The 17,711-nt window shown below is 54.8% G+C and overlaps 3 protein-coding genes across 3 annotated transcripts; 2 read left to right on the top strand and 1 right to left on the bottom strand.

Moving 5' to 3' along the window:
- The first annotated feature begins 702 nt into the window (after positions 1 to 702).
- On the top strand, positions 703 to 4,229 carry CBY1 (chibby 1, beta catenin antagonist). The gene is made up of 5 exons (XM_084261916.1): positions 703 to 749; positions 1,353 to 1,529; positions 1,952 to 2,057; positions 2,139 to 2,254; positions 3,682 to 4,229. The coding sequence occupies exons 2-5, from the start codon at positions 1,452 to 1,454 to the stop codon at positions 3,760 to 3,762; spliced, it is 381 nt and encodes a 126-aa protein (XP_084118042.1). The 5' UTR covers positions 703 to 749; positions 1,353 to 1,451; the 3' UTR covers positions 3,763 to 4,229.
- A 185-nt stretch (positions 4,230 to 4,414) lies between these two features.
- Positions 4,415 to 6,391, top strand: TOMM22 (translocase of outer mitochondrial membrane 22). The gene is made up of 4 exons (XM_084261828.1): positions 4,415 to 4,537; positions 4,640 to 4,758; positions 5,062 to 5,179; positions 5,639 to 6,391. Exons 1-4 carry the CDS (start codon positions 4,430 to 4,432, stop codon positions 5,711 to 5,713), a joined length of 420 nt encoding a protein of 139 aa, XP_084117954.1. The 5' UTR covers positions 4,415 to 4,429; the 3' UTR covers positions 5,714 to 6,391.
- A 2,515-nt stretch (positions 6,392 to 8,906) lies between these two features.
- Positions 8,907 to 16,771, bottom strand: JOSD1 (Josephin domain containing 1; the record flags this gene model as incomplete). The annotated part of the gene is given in 5 exon segments (XM_084277568.1): positions 8,907 to 9,006; positions 10,373 to 10,567; positions 10,681 to 10,809; positions 16,351 to 16,633; positions 16,636 to 16,771. Coding segments are annotated over 5 exon segments (843 nt in total).
- Positions 16,772 to 17,711: the final 940 nt, after the last annotated feature.

Below are 17,711 nucleotides of genomic sequence, written 5' to 3'. Positions count from 1 at the left end.
CCCACCCAATACAAGCCAGCGAGTAATACAGTGAAATGAGGTGCATCCCATCGTGTTCTGAGAGGGGAGGACTTTGCAACACTCACTGAAAATCAGGCCAGAGCTCCAGAGGACAGCATGTTCAAGACCTGCCTGCTCTTCTCTCCATCTCTCGGGGAGCCCATGGCCTCAGACCTTCTCCACTTCTGCACCCGCGTTCCCAAGGGGGAGGCGTCTCTGCACAATGTCATCCCATTGCTTAGCTGCAAAACCAATTATAAATATATATATATTTTAAAACAACGCCCTCGGACAAGTTCAAGCCTGCGAGGAACCGGCGGGCAGGGCATCGCAGGCCTAGCGCAGCCCGGCCGCGGGGGAAACGGGCCTCCGTGGCGCCAGCCCCCCCGCGCTCCCCCTCTCCACCGAGTCCCAGAGGGCGGGCCCAGAGACGCAGCGACCCGCCGGGGCTACCCGAAGGCCCGTCAGCCAGGCCCTGCAGCGCGGCCTCCTCGGGCTCCCTCGCCCGCTCCCGAGGCGGCAGCCCCGGAGCATCCCCCGCGCCCGCCCGCCCGCCCGCGCCCTTCACGGCAGCCCTGGCCCCGGCCCCGCGCCGCCGGGGCACGATGGGGAGGAGCGGCGGAGCCCCGCCGTCGCCATAGCAACGCAACGGCCGCAAATCGCTCCCGGGGCACGCGGCAGCGGCGGCTGAGCCCACCGGCGCCGTGACGGACGGGGAGCGCCGGGACCAAGCGCGTCTCGCCGGAGAGGTGCCGCTCCCCATCGGGCCTCCCCCTCTTCTCTTCCCCCCCACCCCCCACCCCGTAATTAGGGCGAACCCCGACGGAACAGGCTGGCCGGGCCGTCCCCGCACCGTGGGGCTGACGGGTTCGGGGGGTGGCGGGGCTCCTCATCTGCTCGGGCCTCGCCGCGCCCGCTGGTCTCACCAGTCAGACACCGGGAGGGAGAGCAGAAGGAGGGGCCGTCCCGGTGGCGGCCCCTGCATGAAACCACAGCGCTCTGCGGCTCGGCGCTCCCGCTGGTGGTACGGCCCGCGCCCCCTCACCTCCCCCCCTCTCCCCCCGTGGGGCCGCGTGGCGCTGAGGAGAGCTGCGCACTGCGCCTGCGCGGGGGGCGCGCGCCAGGTTCGCTTCGCGCTTACGGTGGTGCGGGGGGGGGGGGGGGGGGCGGCCTGGCCTCCCGCTGAGCGCCCCCTGCCCCTCCTCGGGCCGGTCACGTGGGGGCGGAGGTGCGAGGGGAGCCGCGTGCCGGCGGTGCCGCCCCCTCCCGGGCGGAGGCGGCTGGGCCAGGCCCCCTTCACCCCCCGCCGCCATCTTACCCCCTCTGACAATCGCTGCGGGTCTGGGTTTTAGGTGGGAACCAGTACGCCCTGTCTCGTGTGACGGCGCCCAGCCTCCAGCCGCATCCCCCTCGCCCCGGGAGCGCCCCGTCCAGCCAGCTGGCAGCGCAGGATGCCTCTCTTCGGGAACACCTTCAGCCCGAAGAAGACCCCCCCGCGGAAGTGTGCCTCCCTCTCCAACCTGCACCTGGTGAGTCCCGCCGCCCCTGCCTGGCCTGTGGGAAGGCTCCCTTGGTGAGCAGAGTGCGGCAGCTCCTCCAGGGTCACTGTGTCCCCACTGTGCCCCTCTCCTCCCGCGGTGCCCTCCTGATCGTGGGTGACAAGGTATGAAGTTAACAGTGGAATAGCTCAGGGTAGGATCATCATCGCCCCACCTGCAGCCCAAAACTTTCACCTAAAGCTTCTCCCCAATGTTCTCCGAGCCCAGAGAGGTAAGTTTGGGCAGGAGAAGGAGCAAGAGGAGCCAGTCCTCTGCTGCAGCTAAAGTAGGATTTCGGCTTCAGGGCCAGTTGGACCAGCAGCTTCCACCAGGAAACCCCTAAGAAATGGGAGAACATGGGGAGCATGGCTTTGGGTTTATGTAAAATGCTGAGTGTGATCTCCTCCTTGCAGCTGGATAGATCCACCCGTGAGATTGAGCTGGGCCTGGAGTATGGCATCCCCACCATGAACCTCGCTGGCCAGAGCCTCAAGTTTGAAAACGGACAGTGGGTGGCAGGTAGAGCTCAGCTAAAGCTTTGATCTGGCGTAGCCACGCTTGGCTGACAGTGTGTATTCTGACCTCTTTCTTTCCTTCCAGAATCAGGAAGCTTCACAGGGGATCACAGGGAAATGCAGCGCTTGCGCAGGCGAAACCAGCAGCTAGAGGAAGAAAACAACCTCCTTCGGCTCAAAGTGGATATTCTGCTGGACATGGTGAGTCTTTGCCCAGATATCACCAGCAAAGGGTGCTGGGGCATCCAAAGGCAGCTGTTCTTGCCACACCCAACTTCTAACAGCAGAGTGTGAGAGTGGAGTCTGATCTATCTGAGAAGCAGGGAAGGTTCCCCCTGCAGCAGAGCTGGATGTTCATGAATACTCTGATGAGCCCCTGCAAGTGAGCTCAACACAAGGACGTGGACCTGTTTGAGCGTGTCCAGAGCAGGGCCACAAAATGAGCAGAGGGCTGGAGCACCTCTCCTATGAAGACAGGCTGAGAGAGTTTGCTTTGTTCAGCTTGGAGAAGAGAAGGCTCTGGGGGGACCTTATAGCAGCCTGCCAGTACCTGAAAGGTGCCTGTAAGAAAGCTGGGGAACAACTGTTCAGGAGGGCAACTGTTCATGTAGCAATAGGGTGGGGGGGTTACGATTTTAAAATATAAAAGGGGAGATTTAGGTTGGATATTAGAAAAAGCTCTTCAATATGAGGGTGATAGGCCACTGGCACAGGTTGCTCAGAGAGATGGTGGAGACCCCATCCCTGGAGATATTCAAGGTCAGCCTTGATGGGACTCTGAGTGACCTGATCTAGTGAAGATGTCCCTGCTCACTGCAGGGGGTTGGACAAGGTGACCTCTGAAGGTCCCTTCTGACCTAACGCGTCCTGTGATTCTGAGCAGGTGCCCCCCTCTCCCTTTCTGCACAGGGTATGCCTTCTCCTTGCCCCTCTGCCCCCTCCCCTAACTGTGAAACCTCATCACTTGCAGCCACCTTTCCTGGGCATAGAATATTAAAGCTTTTCTTTGTGGTGACAAGTGGTGTGACATATCTTCTACCTGTAAACCTACGGATCAAAGAATTCTCAAGCTCTAAATGAACCCAAATTCAGCCTTACCTGGAAGCCACAGCTCTCATGCTGGGAGTCTGGAGATGCTTTCAGTGACACAGAACACACGGGTATTCGCAGCCTGTTCAGCGATTTACCCTGTACTTCAGCCCGAACAAACACTTGCTGCTCCTTCATCCTTTTCCTTCCTGTGTTTGAAAACTGGCACGTGGCTCTTGTGGCTGGAGCACCGAACTCAGCGGGAGCCCCGGCCGCGCTCCGGGTTTTCCCCAGCGACGTCGGTGAGGTGTGAGACCTCAACGTCCCTCCGCTCCAAGGGGAACAAATTCCCTCTGGCCAGCGTTGCCGTCTGGTGGCGTCTCTGGAGAGGTTGAGCTCTGAAATCAGAAGAGCTTCCGAGGCACAAATGTCTCACTGCGCGTGCTGCCACGACACGAGGCGCCTCTCCAGAGGGAGAGCAATCTCTGGTCCCTCCGAGGGGGCTTTTGCGTCATGCCACATGTGTCCGCGGTCATGGGTCCGCCAACCGTCCTGTAGCGGAGTAACTCACTCTTGTCATTGTTTGCTGTGCCTTGCAGCTCTCTGAGACCACAGCCGAGTCCCACCTGATGGAGAAGGAGCTGGAGGAGCTGAAGAGCCACAGCCGGAGGAGGAGGTGAAGACGACGAGGCTGGAGGAGGGGGGAGCGAGGAGCCTGGCCCTGCGTCCCGGCTGCCCCCGCGCAGGACATGGGGGTGGCCGGGGCGCTCTCTTGGTACTCCACGCCGGTACTTCATCCCTCGGGAATAAGGAGGTGCCCTCCGTGTTGCGTGGCGCTGTGGGTACCGCGTCACGGCTGGCTTGGCACCCCAGCGCGTCGCACCGCCACGCTCTCCGTCAGCACGCACCTGCGGCCAGAGCGCTCTGCCTGGCTGCGTTCCCGCGCCGCGCCTTCCCACGGCAGCCTGGGGAGGGGAGCTGCCCCCTCTTTGTGCTCAGAGGTGCGGGAGCCCCCCCGCGCCCCCAGCCTGTCCCCTCGGGTTCCCAGGGCTCGTGGGGGTCCTGCCGCCCGCCCGGGCCGAGCAGGCCCTGCGGGAGCTGCTTCCCGAGCGCTCTGCAGAACCACATAAAGGTTTGACAGCTCGAACCGGCCCTACGGCTGTTTGTTGCGGGAAGGGGCGTGCGGGAGCCGGGGTGGGGAAGGGGGTACGGGGCCGGCGCTCCTCCCGGCCGCTGGGGGCCGCTGTCTCTCCGCGGGGGCGGGCGGCGGGAGCATCGCGCCGCTTCCGGCGGCGCTCCGGCCGCGCTTCCGCTGGTTCGCCGCCCGCTCCGTCCCTGCTGTTGGCCATGGCTGCCGCTGCGTCCCTGGCTGCGGAGGAGCTGCTGCCCAAGGGCGGTTCGGGCAAGCCCGAGGAGCTGGAAGACGAGCTGGAGGAGGACGACGATGATGAGGAGGTAGTGGGCCCGGGGCCGGGGCCGGGGCCGGGGCGGGCGGGCGGGGTGACCCCGGCGGGCGCGCGGGCCTGACGCGGCCGGTCGGTGCGGTGCCGCCCGCAGCTGGACGAGACGCTGGCGGAGCGGCTGTGGGGGCTGACGGAGATGTTCCCCGAGAGCGTCCGCACGGCGGCCGGAGCCACCTTCGACCTCTCGCTGACGATAGCGCAGAAGATGTACAGGTGAGGGAGCGGCGGGCCGGGCGCGGCGGCGGGCGGGGGCCCCGCGGTCTCTCTGCGGGTGTGTGGCGGCCCCGCCGGCTCCCGCTGCGGCCGCGGGTAGCGCAGCGCGGGCCGAGGCCGCGGGCTTTGTCTCCCCGTGCCGCGCAGAGGGCATGGGGAAAGCGCCGGGGCTGGGCCGGGCGGGGGCGGGATGGGGTAAGGCCTTTGCCCGAGGCGCTGGAGGGAGCCGCGGGAGAAGCCCCGGGCCTCTGGGTCACCCGGGGAACCGATTCTTACTCCTGCCGTGTGCTTTCTCCTCGCCAGGTTCTCCAGGGCAGCTCTGTGGATTGGGACCACCTCCTTCATGATTCTGGTTCTTCCTGTCGTCTTTGAGACAGAAAAACTGCAGATGGAGCAACAGCAGCAGCTGCAGCAGCGACAGGTGAGGCAGGAGCACCCCAGCCCTCGCCCCAACCCTTCAAGGGCAGCTCGGGGTGCCTGCACCACCCCCTCCTGCCCCCCACCTCCGCTGTTGGAGATGCTGAGGGAACAGAGCGCAGTCTGTTGAACGTTGTGGCGTTGTTTGTCCCACCAGATGCTCTGGGTGGGTTTTCAGTGGGCTGATCTTTCCGATTCCTGGTAACGGGCTGGTGACAAACTGGCCAAGCACAGCACAGCTTTTGCTGGCTGGAAACAGAGAGCAAGGACTGTGCCCAGGCTTGACACAGCAGCACCCAAATGCGTCCCTTTTGCCTTTGCCACAGTCCGGCATTAAACTTGGTTGTCATAGTAGGGGAGGAACTGGTACTGCAGAACACCCGCTGGTACCGTTGTGGTGTGGTGGAGGGGAGGGCGGCGTGGCAGCTGCCCTGTGTCCCCTAACTGACCATTTTCCTTCCAGATCCTCCTGGGACCCAACACGGGGCTCTCGGGGGGGATGCCAGGGGCCCTGCCTCCACTCTCTGGAAAAATCTAATTTGCGGAAGCTGCGTTGGATTCGTGCCGTGTGGGAAGAGCGCGAGATGCTGATGTGCTGAACTGTTGATATATTGGGTCAGGGCATTTTATTTTATTTCTTTTTTCCTCGGTTGTTTTTATTTTTGGTTCTCCTTTGGGACATTGACCTGTTGGTAACATGGGGGGAGAAGGCCTCCCCTCTGGACCTGATGACACCTCCCAACTGCATCCTTCTCCCCGTAGAAGTTGTCTTTCCTTTTATTCAGCGGGTATGCTGTCACCAGTTACAGACTTGAACTGGGGGAGTTCCTCTTCCAGGCTCCTAGCCCCCTCACACCCTCACCTGGGGCACAGGTCAGGCTCTGAAAGGTGCCAGTTAAACAAAACAAATCTCCTTCCCTGGCTGACTCCAGCCAACCGCCACCAGGGACAGGAGGAGGAATGACTTTCCCCGCAGTCGGAGCAAAGGAAGGAGGGGTGGGGGTGGTGGCCATGGCCCCAGGAAAACTCTCCAGGAAGAGAGGTGTGTAAAAACACTTTCCCTGGAACCGCATGTGCGAGGGAGCGTGGGCCAGGGTTCAGGCGATCACACCCCCTCTGATCCTCCCTCATCAAGTAGAACTTCGGGTATGGGCTGCATATTTTTTTGTATCAACTATTAAATAAATCCAACCTGAGCAGTGTGGTTTTCATAGACGTCCTTGAGGGAGGCTCAGTTCCTTTGGAGCAGAGGGGAGATGCCTTTTAGGCAAGCTCTGCAGTGGGGGGAAGGGAAGGACAGGACTCTGGGGGAAGGGATTCTCCAGCAGCATCGCTACCTGATCCGTGAGGTTCCTGACTTACAGAAAGACTGCAGGCTTGTAACCAAAGAAAAACACCTTTACTTTCCGTTACATACTTCGTTACAGAACAATCCTGTTGAACGTACAGAAGCGAGAGGACATTTCTATGGAAATTTATTTTTCCTCTGTGTTTAATATTTGGCTAAACAAAATACATCTTTGTAAACAAACCCAAGGCGAGGCTCCACCAGAACCCATCAGCAAGAAAACAAACCCCAGCCTCCCCGCTCCCGAGCGGTGGGACTGGAGCAGCTCGCCCGCCCTCGGGCGCGGCAGCCTCGCCTCCCACGGGATGTGATCCTGCGCTTTCCCTTTACCTGAGCAGCTGGATCACAGCTGTTTTCCCCCTCCCACCCAGGGGAAAGGTGCCCACATACAAGGAGAGGAAAGTAGCCCCAAAAATATTTAAAACATCTTTGCATATTGTGCACTGAGCCATTGGCTTGCAGTTCCCATGCAGACGAGGGTTTCTCCAAAGTGCGACTCCAATCAGCGTAGAAAAGTGTTGCTGTTGAGATTTGGTTGGGGGTTTTCCCCCCTTCTTGAAGAAATGGCTTCAAGTCACAAGCAGAACGCCTGCAGGCTCCACATCCTGCCGGTCAAGTGTGTAAAAATCTCCGCCAGCTGGTATTGGTCAGTGGAATGTGTTACGAAATAGGACTTGTAGAAACATCAGGTCTTTAAAAGGTGAGAGCTGTTTGCCCTTGGCTCCGGGAGGCTGTGCTCACAGGACTGGGAAGTGGTGCTTGCTGGATGCCCAAGGGCTCGCAAACATTCTCCTCTCATCACGGGGCCTCTGGTCTTCATTAGAAAGGTGCAAGTTTGTTGGTCTCTCAGTTACACCCCCTCTGCCCCATGTGCTTTGCAAGCTCTGGAGAGAAAAGGGGCTGAGAAAAAGTAGTTCCAGCCCCTCCTTTCACAAGCTCAAACACTGGTAAGGAGACTTCCCGCATGACAGAGCGGGACCCTTCAAGCTCCATCACATACCAGAGGTTCCCACTGCCCAACCGAGCCATCCCGCTCGCGAGGAGGGAAGCAAACGGCAGCTCGGCCAGGGAGAGAGAAACACAGCAACATCTGCTCCGAATCCAGCGTTTCTTCCTCCTGCTGTGGAAGGCATGATGGAGCTGCAGCTCACCCAGGCGACTGGGAAACAGCCAGTGGAGATTCCTCTTAGTGTCCTCCAGGCCTAAGTCACTCTTCCCCGCGGAAGGGAGGGAAAAGCACTTTGTCCGTTAGCGGAATGTTTGTCAGCCAACACTAGAAGAGGTTTGGTTGGTTCAACTACCAGGTCAAGGCCGCTAAGAGCCGGTGGTCCTGCTGGAGCCTCTGCATCTCCCCACGTTACCAGCTTGGAACCCTAAAAAGGGCAACACCTCACTGCTACCACGGGTTCCCCTCCCTGCCGATTGTTGCTTTACCTCTTTCTGGGACCTTTCCCACAGCCATGGGCTAGGCTCTGGGAAAGAGGAAAATAAAAAGGGAATGAATTCTTCTCAGAACCCCTTCTCTGCTTTATTCCTCTTTCCAAGCAGCCCCGAAACTGATGGGTGACCATGCAGAAAACCAAAGCAGACATTCAAGAAGGAAACAATAACACCCCAACGTAGCAGGAGGAAACCCAAGCAGCCTCCCTCCAGTCCAGAAACTCAATACTCCTCAGTTAGCCTGTGCTTGCTGTTTCCAGGTCACCTTAGCCAGCCACGTGCTGCTGAGCAACTGCTCGCCATGCACATAACCCCTGGAGACACAAGAAGATCCCTCCAGCTACCTGAAGCTTCCTGGAAGATGACACTGGGTTTATTACTGTTTTCTCACTCCTGACACAGCCCATCCCTAAGCAGCAGCGGGTGGTGACGAGCACCGTACCATTCCTAGTGTTTTGAGAGTGTCCTGAGGGACCTTTGAGAATTGCGAACGTCTTCGTGACAACTTGTTTTGGAGGGAGAGACTTGGGAAGAGGCAGCAGCGTGCTCGGGTCCCGCTCCTCCCCAACAAGCCCCGGAGGGAGCAGCGTCCCACCACGCGCAGCCTGAGCGACGCGGGGAAAGGGAAGCCAGAGGCTCCCAGACACCCCAGCCCAGTTTTAAAGACCGCGATGCCTTCTAGCTAGCCGGAGGGCGCACAGCTCGCCTGCCTTTGCAATTAAAGTGATTGGCTTCCAGTTTCTTCCACTTTGTCCTCAATTCTTCCCCACCCACTGCCCCCAATGTCCTACGCCATTGCCCTATTGCACCAAGGAAGGAAGAGAAGAGCCTAACAAAGGAAGTTCCAGACGAGAAGAGTCGGAGCACCCATTACCCAGGTGTCAGGACATCGGGAGTTCGGTAAAGGGGAAGAGCTGTAGTGAGAGGACAGAGTTGGTCCCGGTCACACATCAGCTCTCCAGCTCTGATGTGCTTCCACCTCCTCTGGCACCACCAGCAGGAGTTCACAGTTCTTCCCTCTCAGCTGGTGTTTCAGAAATTTCCTATCGGAAAGAGAAAAGAGAAATAAGCGCTGCTGAATGTAGAACCACTGCTGTCCTCTGCAAGGACGGAATGCAACTGACTAAGCAAGTGTCAAGCAATGGGAGGGAGCCCCCTCTCCCCAGTCTTATTTTCCAACAATAAAAAGAAATCTCCATGTTGAACTTGCCTTGCAGATTCCACACACCTCTACACAGAACATTGCTGCAGGCTCAGATAGATACCATCTTAATCTCCGCAGAGGGAAGCATATATAGACGTCACTTCCCAGTTCTCCAAGGTGACAAGAAGGAAACTAAACCCAAGCTCAGTTTCTTCAGATCTGAGATCAAGAATCTCACTGTATTATTTTAAAATACTTCCAACAAACCTGGAGTACTTACAGGGGAACCCCCCATCCTTGAGATGTCAGTACCGCAGGTCACAGCAGCAGCGTACCACTACCTGACACAGTTCTGCAGCCCCCACCCCCCCAGCCCATACGCTTTTTCTAATGCACACTTGGATTATCTCCAGTAACTATGACAGTCAGTGTTTTCCCTGATACCTTTCAGCCCAGATTTCCACAATTCCCTATAATGGAAGCCCTTAGGCTTCCACCACACCCAGGACAAGCTCCACCACAAGCCCTGTTCAGTAGTTCAGAACTGCGTTACTTCACCCCAGAAGTCACAGAAGGCTGACATTCACTTTATGGAGACTTGAACAGCCTGGCAGGCTCTGTTAACACCACTCGTGTGCAATAACCACCTCAGTGCTCGGTCAAATGAGGCACTGAAGCTGCTGGCAGGCTTTAGCCAGGACAGAAGGGAAGCTGAACAGCAGCTACGAGCAGGTGACACTTCACAGTCCAACTAATTACAGCAACTATCTCGTGCTCAGGTTAAAGAGGGAAGGTGAGTCAAGGAGTGCAGCGACTGCTTACGTAGGATGCGATTCCTAGCAAGCATCTCTTGCTGCTGTCAGGGACAAGGCTGCCCTTCTAGCCTGGAAAGCCTTTCGTTGGGGTCATGCACATGGATCGCTAGTCGAGAGACAAAGGGCCACCCATACTCTCAATGTCTGAGGAGAGAGCGAGGCACGGCACATCTTGGTGGAGGTGTCACCTGCTAACACCAGGCTTGGCCTCTACCTTCATCACTAGTGACAGAGCCATCCACCTAACAGAGGAAGTTGGGCTCCCCTGGGCTCACAGACATCGCTGCCAAAAGCATCTTCCCAGCTTTGCACATCATGGTGTAAACGTAAGCAGAGGCACAAGAACCTTACTACTCTCCAATCTTTGCTACTGGAAACCAAGCAGAAACATTCCCATTGCTGCACTGCCAACAGGGAAGGACTGAGGAGGAACGGAACACCAAGTCCTACCTGAGCTCACTTTCCCCTCCAATCCACTCGGGCACCTTGAGTTTGGAGTCGAGGTTGTAGTAGGTGCCTCCCACCTCCCGGACGCAGATCCAGTGCTGTCGCTTGAGGGGAAGCTTCAAGGGACCCCAGCAAAGACTGGAGGGCAGATTCATGATGAAACCCATCACATTAGACAGAGCGATGACATTAACATCCCTGCAAGAGTGCAGAAAACAAGACAGCAAGACGATTACGTCCTGGTACTTTAACTGAACCTCCTCATGTTCACAAACAGCAGGCACCTCTGGAGTTATGTCACTTCTCAGTACCTGCGCTTGTCCCACCAAACTGCCTCATAGCCTTTGGTCTGAAGAGCTGCCATGATCACGTTCACATCATAGTTTCCATTTCCCAACATGCTCTTCTTGTGGGGTGTCACCATGGTGTTGGGAGACAGCCTGTAAACAGAACAGGAGACTGCTCTACTTGGGCGTTTGCTGTAGAACTCAAAGCCTATTTCCAGGGGTTTTATGTTTAAACACAAATTATTCCACTCTCCTCTCTCACTCAGAAGAGCATTAAGAATAACTTTGATGTACAAAGCCTCCTGAGACCTTCGCTCTGCTGGGAAACAGACTGCGATCAGGAAGCCTTTCCCCCTCCCACCCCCAAACTGGTGGTTCTTAAGGATGCTTCAACTATTTTTTCCTCAGTGTCTGGTTGGAGTAAATGCCACTTTGCCATTTAGAACAACAGCTATCACAATTTCTAGAGTTCAACAGTCAACAACAGTCTTGAAAATTGGCTGAGAACAAGAGGCAGGGAGGGTTGGCTGCAGAAAAGGTTACTCTCCCCAACCCCCCCACTGGCAAATGAAAGAATTCAGACACAAAGCTGTGAAGATACGTGGGTCTGGGTGCTTTCTAAAGCTTTGCCATTGCTAGGAGGTATAAAAAAAAAAAAATCACATCTGTTGCTGTAGATCACACAGAATCACTAGGTTGGAAAAGACCTTTGGGATCAAGTCCAACCATACCTGTCCTCTACTACAACACATCTGAGCACCTCATCTACCCGTCTTTTAAATACTTCCAGGGTTGGTGACTCAACCCCCTCCCCGGGCAGCCTGTGCCAGTGCCCAACAGCCCTTTTGGTGAAGAACTTACTCCTAATGTCTAACCTGACCCTGCCCTGGCGCAGCTTGAGGCCCTTCACCCTTGTCCTGTCACTTGTCACTTGGGCAAAGAGACCAACACCCACCTCTCTACAACATCCTTTCAGGTAACTGCAGGCAGTGATAAGGTCTCCCCCCCCCCTCAGCCTCCTCTTCTCCAGGCTGAACAACCCCAGTTCCCTCAGCCGTTCCTCATAATGTTGCTCTCCAGCCCCTTCACCAGCCTGATTGCCCTTCTCTGGACACACTCCAGGACCTCAACATCTTTCTTGTAGTGAGGGGCCCAAAACTGATCACAGTATCTAAACAGCTAACCCTGTTGCAAACAAATCCCTCCAGCTTTAATCCACAGGCTTGCCTAGACACCACTGGCATTACTGCAGCATCTGAAAATCCAGAATTGCAGTCCCCCAGGCTACACACAGAAATGCCTTTGCAAAAGCACAGGTAACAAATGCATGGCAGAAAACATGTAGGCACGCAGCAAAAAGCCACTTTTATTTTTTTTAGGTTTTCCCCCTCAAGAAGTTTTTTCAGGAGTGGAAATAAAAAGAGGGTGAATTATTATGAAGGTGCAAAATGGGCTTGAACAGCTGGAATCACAGAATCATAGGGCTTGGAAGGGACCTTGAGAGATCATCGGGTCCAACCCCCCTGCCAGAGCAGCTCCCCAGCTCACATTGCACAGATAGGCATCAGATGGGTCTTGAATATCTCCAGAGATGGAGACTCCACCACCTCCCTGGGCAGCCTGTCCCAGGGCTCTGTCGCCCTCACTGTGAAAATGTTCATCCGCATGTTGGTGCAGAACTTCCTGTGCTCCAACTTGCAGCCATTGCCCCTTGTCCTGTCTCCACAGACCACTGAAAAGGGGCTGGCTGATTCCCCCTGCATCCCATACTTAAGATATTTATAAACATTAATTAGGTCCCCCCTCAGTCTTCTTTTCTCCAGGCTGAACAGTCCGAGCTCACTCAGCCTTTCCTCATAGGGGAGATGCTCCAGGCCCCTAATCATCTTCGTAGCCCTTCTCTGGACTCTCTCCAGGAGATCCCTGTCTTTTTTTTATACCAAGGAGCCCAGGACTGGATACAATACTCCAGGTGGGGCCTGACCAGGGCAGAGTAGAGGGGGAGGATCACCTCCTTAGACCTGCTGGCCACACTCTTCCTGATGCACCCCAGGATCCCATTGGCTCTCTTAGCCACCAGTGCACACTGCTGGCTCATGGCCAACCTGTCGTCAACCAGGACCCCCAGGTCCTTCTCCACAGAGCTCCTCTCCAGCAGGTCATCCCCCAGCCTGTACTGATACAGACGGTTATTCCTCCCCAGGTGCAAGACTCTACACTTGCTTCTGTTGAATTTCATCTGTTTTCTCCCTGCCCAGCTCTCCAGCCTGTCCAGGTCTCTCTGGATGGCAACGCAGTGTTCCTGCGTGTCAGCCACTCCTCCCAGCTTTGTATCATCGGCACTTCCTGAGGGTGGATGCTGTTCCCTCATCAAGGTCATCAATGAAGATATTAAACAGGACTAGACCCAACACTGAGCCCTGGGGAACACCACTAGTCACAGGTCTCCATTCAGATTCTGCTCCACTGATCACGACCCTCTGGGCTCGGTCTGACAGCCAGTTCTCAATGCACCTCACTGTCTACTCATGAAGATGGAAACTGGGAGCAGAGAACAGCAGTCACACAACACCAAACCAAAGCAAGCCTGGGGTCAGTTCTGTTGTGATGAGCCGCTCTTTTGGTTGATGAGGACTCCACACGTTCTGCTGGCACAAGATTCAGATGCCTCATATCACACGAACATTCATGTTTCACCTGCCTCTCCCTCATGTCAACTCCATCCTCCAAACCTTTTTCACTTGGCCTTTAGCACAGCGCTGGATCTGCAGGCCTATTTCCCTCAGATCCCTCAGTCCTTCTCCCCAACAAGGTAAAGCGTTTGAGTAAAGAGTTTCAGACCAACCAAGGCCAGAGAGACTACAGAGAGGGAGCTTTTCTGCATCTGCTGCAAGTTTTCTTGCAACAGAACAGCCTGGGAAGACACCTCACTGCAGAAGGGAGCAGAGTCTGAAACAACATGGGAACAGGAAAAGGTATTCTCACCCACCATGGGCATTTCCAAGCGAAGCAGTGACAAAGAACCATGACTTCCAGTCTCCAAAGCTTTGCTGCACTTTACTAATCACAGAGGCGCAACTGTAGCCTGTCACAGCCCTTCCAGCACCTTCCTAAGAACAGATCACTTGGCTACAACTAGTTTCTTGAGATCGTTGCTTCAGCTTACTGACTCTCATGAGCGGCAGCAAGCTGAGGAATGCTCACGGCTGCACAAACCCCCTCTTGTGGCACCCTCTTTCAGAGACAAGTTCATCCCAGAGCTGGAAGAACACGTTCATCTTTGTTCCCTCCCGTTAACTTTCAGAGCACCAGCAATGAGATGAAGACATGAACAGAGGTGTCACACTCGGAGAGCTGGTACCTGTGAGCAAACTGTCACCCAGAGCCACCTCAGCATCTCTACTCACACACAAGTAAACAGGGCCCACAATCATCAGCTGAGGATTCCAATTCGACTAGGGATTAAAGTTGCCTCCCCAATGTTTTTTTGTTTTTTAATCTAGACACTAAGCTGAGGAAGACTGACAAAGTTGGACAGAAATCCAGGTAATAATCCTGAGCTTTTCAAGCCAGAGACTTCCATCAACATGTTGTCTTAACACAATGGGCTCCAAGATTCCAGCACACAATTGTCTTTCCTCATCAGCCCCAATATACAGTAAAGAGATGTTTGTATCTCCATGCAGCGTTTGGAACACGTAGCCTTGCTTCCTGCAACAAAAGTTAGAGCAGCATCAAAAAGATATTTCTTGTGCTAGAGGGAAGAGGAGAGGAAGGACCCCAAAATCAGAGGGGAGCTTGGCCCAAGCTTTGGCATACACTTGAGATGATAATCAGACTGCAATGGAATGCGGCAATGCAGTTCAATCATCCTCCAAGGGATGTGGTAAAAGTGACAGAAAGCTTAAGCTTATTTGTGATTTTGTTACCTTGTCAACACCAAGTTTAAAATACATATATATAAAAAACCAAATCACACTTTGCAACAATTTTGTAGCTCATTAAAAACATTAATCAGTCCTTCATCAGCTATCAAAACACAGTGTATGACCTGACATAGGGAAGACATATGGAAAAGCAATGTATAAAGGGCAACTAAACCCACACTTGTTAAAGGCAAGTCAAAGAGCTAGACATGAGTAGGAATCCAACAGAGACTCAAAGGCAACAGCAATCCTTATGCATATCTTGTAGCACATCTATTTCCAAGAGGAATCTCCACACATACTTCCACACTGCCATGGGGCTGACCAATCTGTGCATCTCGATCCTACTGCTAGGATGGAACAGGTGGGAATCAAAGACAAATTCTCCCTTCTTGGGCAAGAGGGCCAACAAGATTAACATCCCAACTCTTGGAGAGGTTTCATGCTGCACACTAATTCTCCCTCACCAAACCAAATGAAAGCCAACTAATTAGATCATCGCACTCCTTCTACCACATGAACTGCCTTTGTTTGCTTCGGGCCAATAGCAATCCATCTGCGATTCAGATCCTGACAATTGCTGCTCTGGAACAAAACCACAGCGCCTTTACGCTGGACAAAGGCTGCCTTGAGCCTGGTGTTGACCAGCTCCACTCTACCAACAGGAATCTTATTTACAACGCCATCATAAACAGCGTCTCAATCTGATATTTGCCACTGTCCATCACATTTCTTTGGCCAAAGACAGGCAGGAATTTGAAGAGTCAAGCAACAGGCTCATAGCTCCCTGCCCATCAACACAGGGTGCCACATCTGCCTCGTACCTGTGTAACTGCTGCCACGAAGTGGGAATTCTTACCTGCCACAAACACAAAATGCCACCAGCAGCTGGTAAAGGGTATTCCAGCGTAACCTACCAACGAGCACAACATCCACAGATAATCAGAGGAGGTCCCATTTCCTATTGGATTATTTTGCTTCAACAATGAGGCGCCATCACAATTTTCAAAGGCACGCTCAGAACTTCCTCAAAGCACCAGAACAGCACGAGCATTTAGCAAAATACAAATATTGTCCAGGCCACATCAATCATTTACATTTATCCCAATAAAACTCAAACCCACTTTTACTGTTTGAAGCTGCTGGGAAACAGTTAGAAATGCCCCAGAACATGGAGATCCACTGAATTTAAATCCAGTTTGACTGAGTGCCCAGGAGAAGAAACTGCATGGGGAAAAAAAAAACCTGTAACATTTGAAGATCTTCACTTAACTGCTTGAATAAGGAGTCACTCATTTAGCAAAGCTTCTCATTTCAAAACCAAACCCCAAACTTCAGAGTGCTGTGGTATTAAATCAAGCACTTTTTATGATGACCCATTTGTTATTCCTGCTGCCTTCACTCTCCCAAACCAACCCCAAAATCCGTTATTGACACCAAGATAATCACACCAGACAGGGGCAAAAATATGAAAGATAGGTAGAAGATACGTTAACGAGGAGAAGACAGCAGTCCAATCACATGACAGCATCTGCAATAAAGCCCTTAGACCCAAAACTGGCAGCCATAATAGTTTAAGAAACTGGTAAAACAAGAGAACTTCTGTATGGGGGGGGGGGATTTGAAAAAAAAGGCTACATTCAGTTCAAAGCAGCAGCACACTCTGAACCCTTCCTTTGCTTTAGTTTTCCCCCCAAATAAGACCTGAAAATTCCTCCAAGTGACAGAGGACAAGGTAAAGCTAATGTCAGTGCAGAGAGTATCCTACCTCTGAAAAATCTCCTGCAGGGTTTCCCTAGTGAAGGCGTTGCTGTCCTGGAAGACATTGTTGAGGGCATGGAGGGCACACAGCTCCCTACGCTGCTTCTCATGGTAAATATGCAGTGGTGGTGGTAGCTGTGGTGGCTCTGGTGATTCCGTTTTGGTCTTGTCACCTTTCCATGGCATGCAACTCATTTTCTCATAAGGTGGATGGAGAGTAGGTGGTGAGAAACAAAGGAGGCCAAAGTATCTTCCTCCACAGTCACAGCAGCAGCCCACTGCCCCTTTCTTTTGTAGGCTAGCACTGCTTGCAGCTCACAAACCCTCCTCTTGTGCTTCAGTTTACTCAGTAATTGCCTCTGATGGCTGGTTTTAAAAACCACATAAAGATCTGCAATATATTTTTCCTCCCTCCTCCCATACCCCATAAAACGGATTACTTTCCCCCAGAACAAAAAAAAAAAAATTAAAGGAAAACGTCAAAAGATATGAATCCCCTTAGTCTCAAGGTACCAGCTGGAATTTATCACATCGCTCCTTTTCTTCCATCTCCTTTGGTCTACAGTGCCACTAAAAGGGTACCCAGAGCAGGTAACAAAGAGAGGCCCACCCCCAAAGTACCAAAGTGGAGAAGATGAAGCCAGTTTCTGGTACTGCCTATGGGAGTACAGGGTGGTTAAGGACTTATCAGCTGCATTCCTCCAGTCCTTTGGGAGAAGCTGAATCCAGGCAAGAAGATGCCAACAGCTCAGGAGAGGAAACCACTTCTTGCTAGGCCACCAAAAAAGTCAGTTCCAGCCTCCGGAGAAGGCAATTCCTCACCAGCCGCCCTATGCTCCGACAAAGGGAAGTCTCCATTAGCAATGAACAGAGGCAGCACAAAGCCCCTGGGAGCAAGGGGAGGGCAGGCAGCAGGCGGGACCAGCCCCGAGGCCTGCCTCGCACCTTCCCACCCCAACCCCGCGCTCGCACAACCACCGCCGCCACCCCCCGCTCCTCCGGGGCTGCAGCCGCTTCCCACAGCCAAGGCCCAGGCCCAGGCGCCCCCCCGGCAGCCCCGTTCCCCACCGCGCTGAGGACAGCGCACACCACAGTCCCCCGTTTGGCAGCTTCCCCACCCCTCGGGGCTCGCTGCCGGGCCGAGGCTCCCACCCGTCCCCTCAGGAGAGACGTGAAGGGAGCCGCTGGGGCCCGCCGCTACTACCGCCGCCGCCTCACCCGCTGCTCGGCCCTGGCCGCCCCACACCGACAGCTTCCCGCGCCTGCGCGCCAGGCCCCGCTCTCCCCGCTCTTACACACACGCCCCCCCCCGCCCCCCAACCCGTGACCTCCCCCCCGCCCCGAGGCGGCGCGCGTGCCCCGCGGCCC

The sequence above is a fragment of the Gallinula chloropus genome (genome assembly GCF_964237585.1).
Source record: "Gallinula chloropus genome assembly, chromosome: 1".
In the NCBI taxonomy this organism is placed as follows: Eukaryota; Metazoa; Chordata; class Aves; order Gruiformes; family Rallidae; genus Gallinula; species Gallinula chloropus.
The sequence above is the reverse complement of the archived record's forward strand: the minus strand, read 5'-3'. Positions and strand labels throughout refer to the sequence as shown.

Excerpts from the sequence above, each read along its gene's own strand:
- CBY1 (XM_084261916.1), top strand. The coding sequence starts at position 1,452 with ATGCCTCTCTTCGGGAACACCTTCAGCCCGAAGAAGACCCCCCCGCGG. Across the intron at positions 1,530-1,951 it reads CCCTCTCCAACCTGCACCTG|CTGGATAGATCCACCCGTGA; the intron begins GTGAGTCCCGCC and ends TCCTCCTTGCAG. Across the intron at positions 2,255-3,681 it reads TGGATATTCTGCTGGACATG|CTCTCTGAGACCACAGCCGA; the intron begins GTGAGTCTTTGC and ends TGTGCCTTGCAG.
- TOMM22 (XM_084261828.1), top strand. The coding sequence starts at position 4,430 with ATGGCTGCCGCTGCGTCCCTGGCTGCGGAGGAGCTGCTGCCCAAGGGC. Across the intron at positions 4,538-4,639 it reads AGGACGACGATGATGAGGAG|CTGGACGAGACGCTGGCGGA; the intron begins GTAGTGGGCCCG and ends TGCCGCCCGCAG. Across the intron at positions 4,759-5,061 it reads ATAGCGCAGAAGATGTACAG|GTTCTCCAGGGCAGCTCTGT; the intron begins GTGAGGGAGCGG and ends TCTCCTCGCCAG.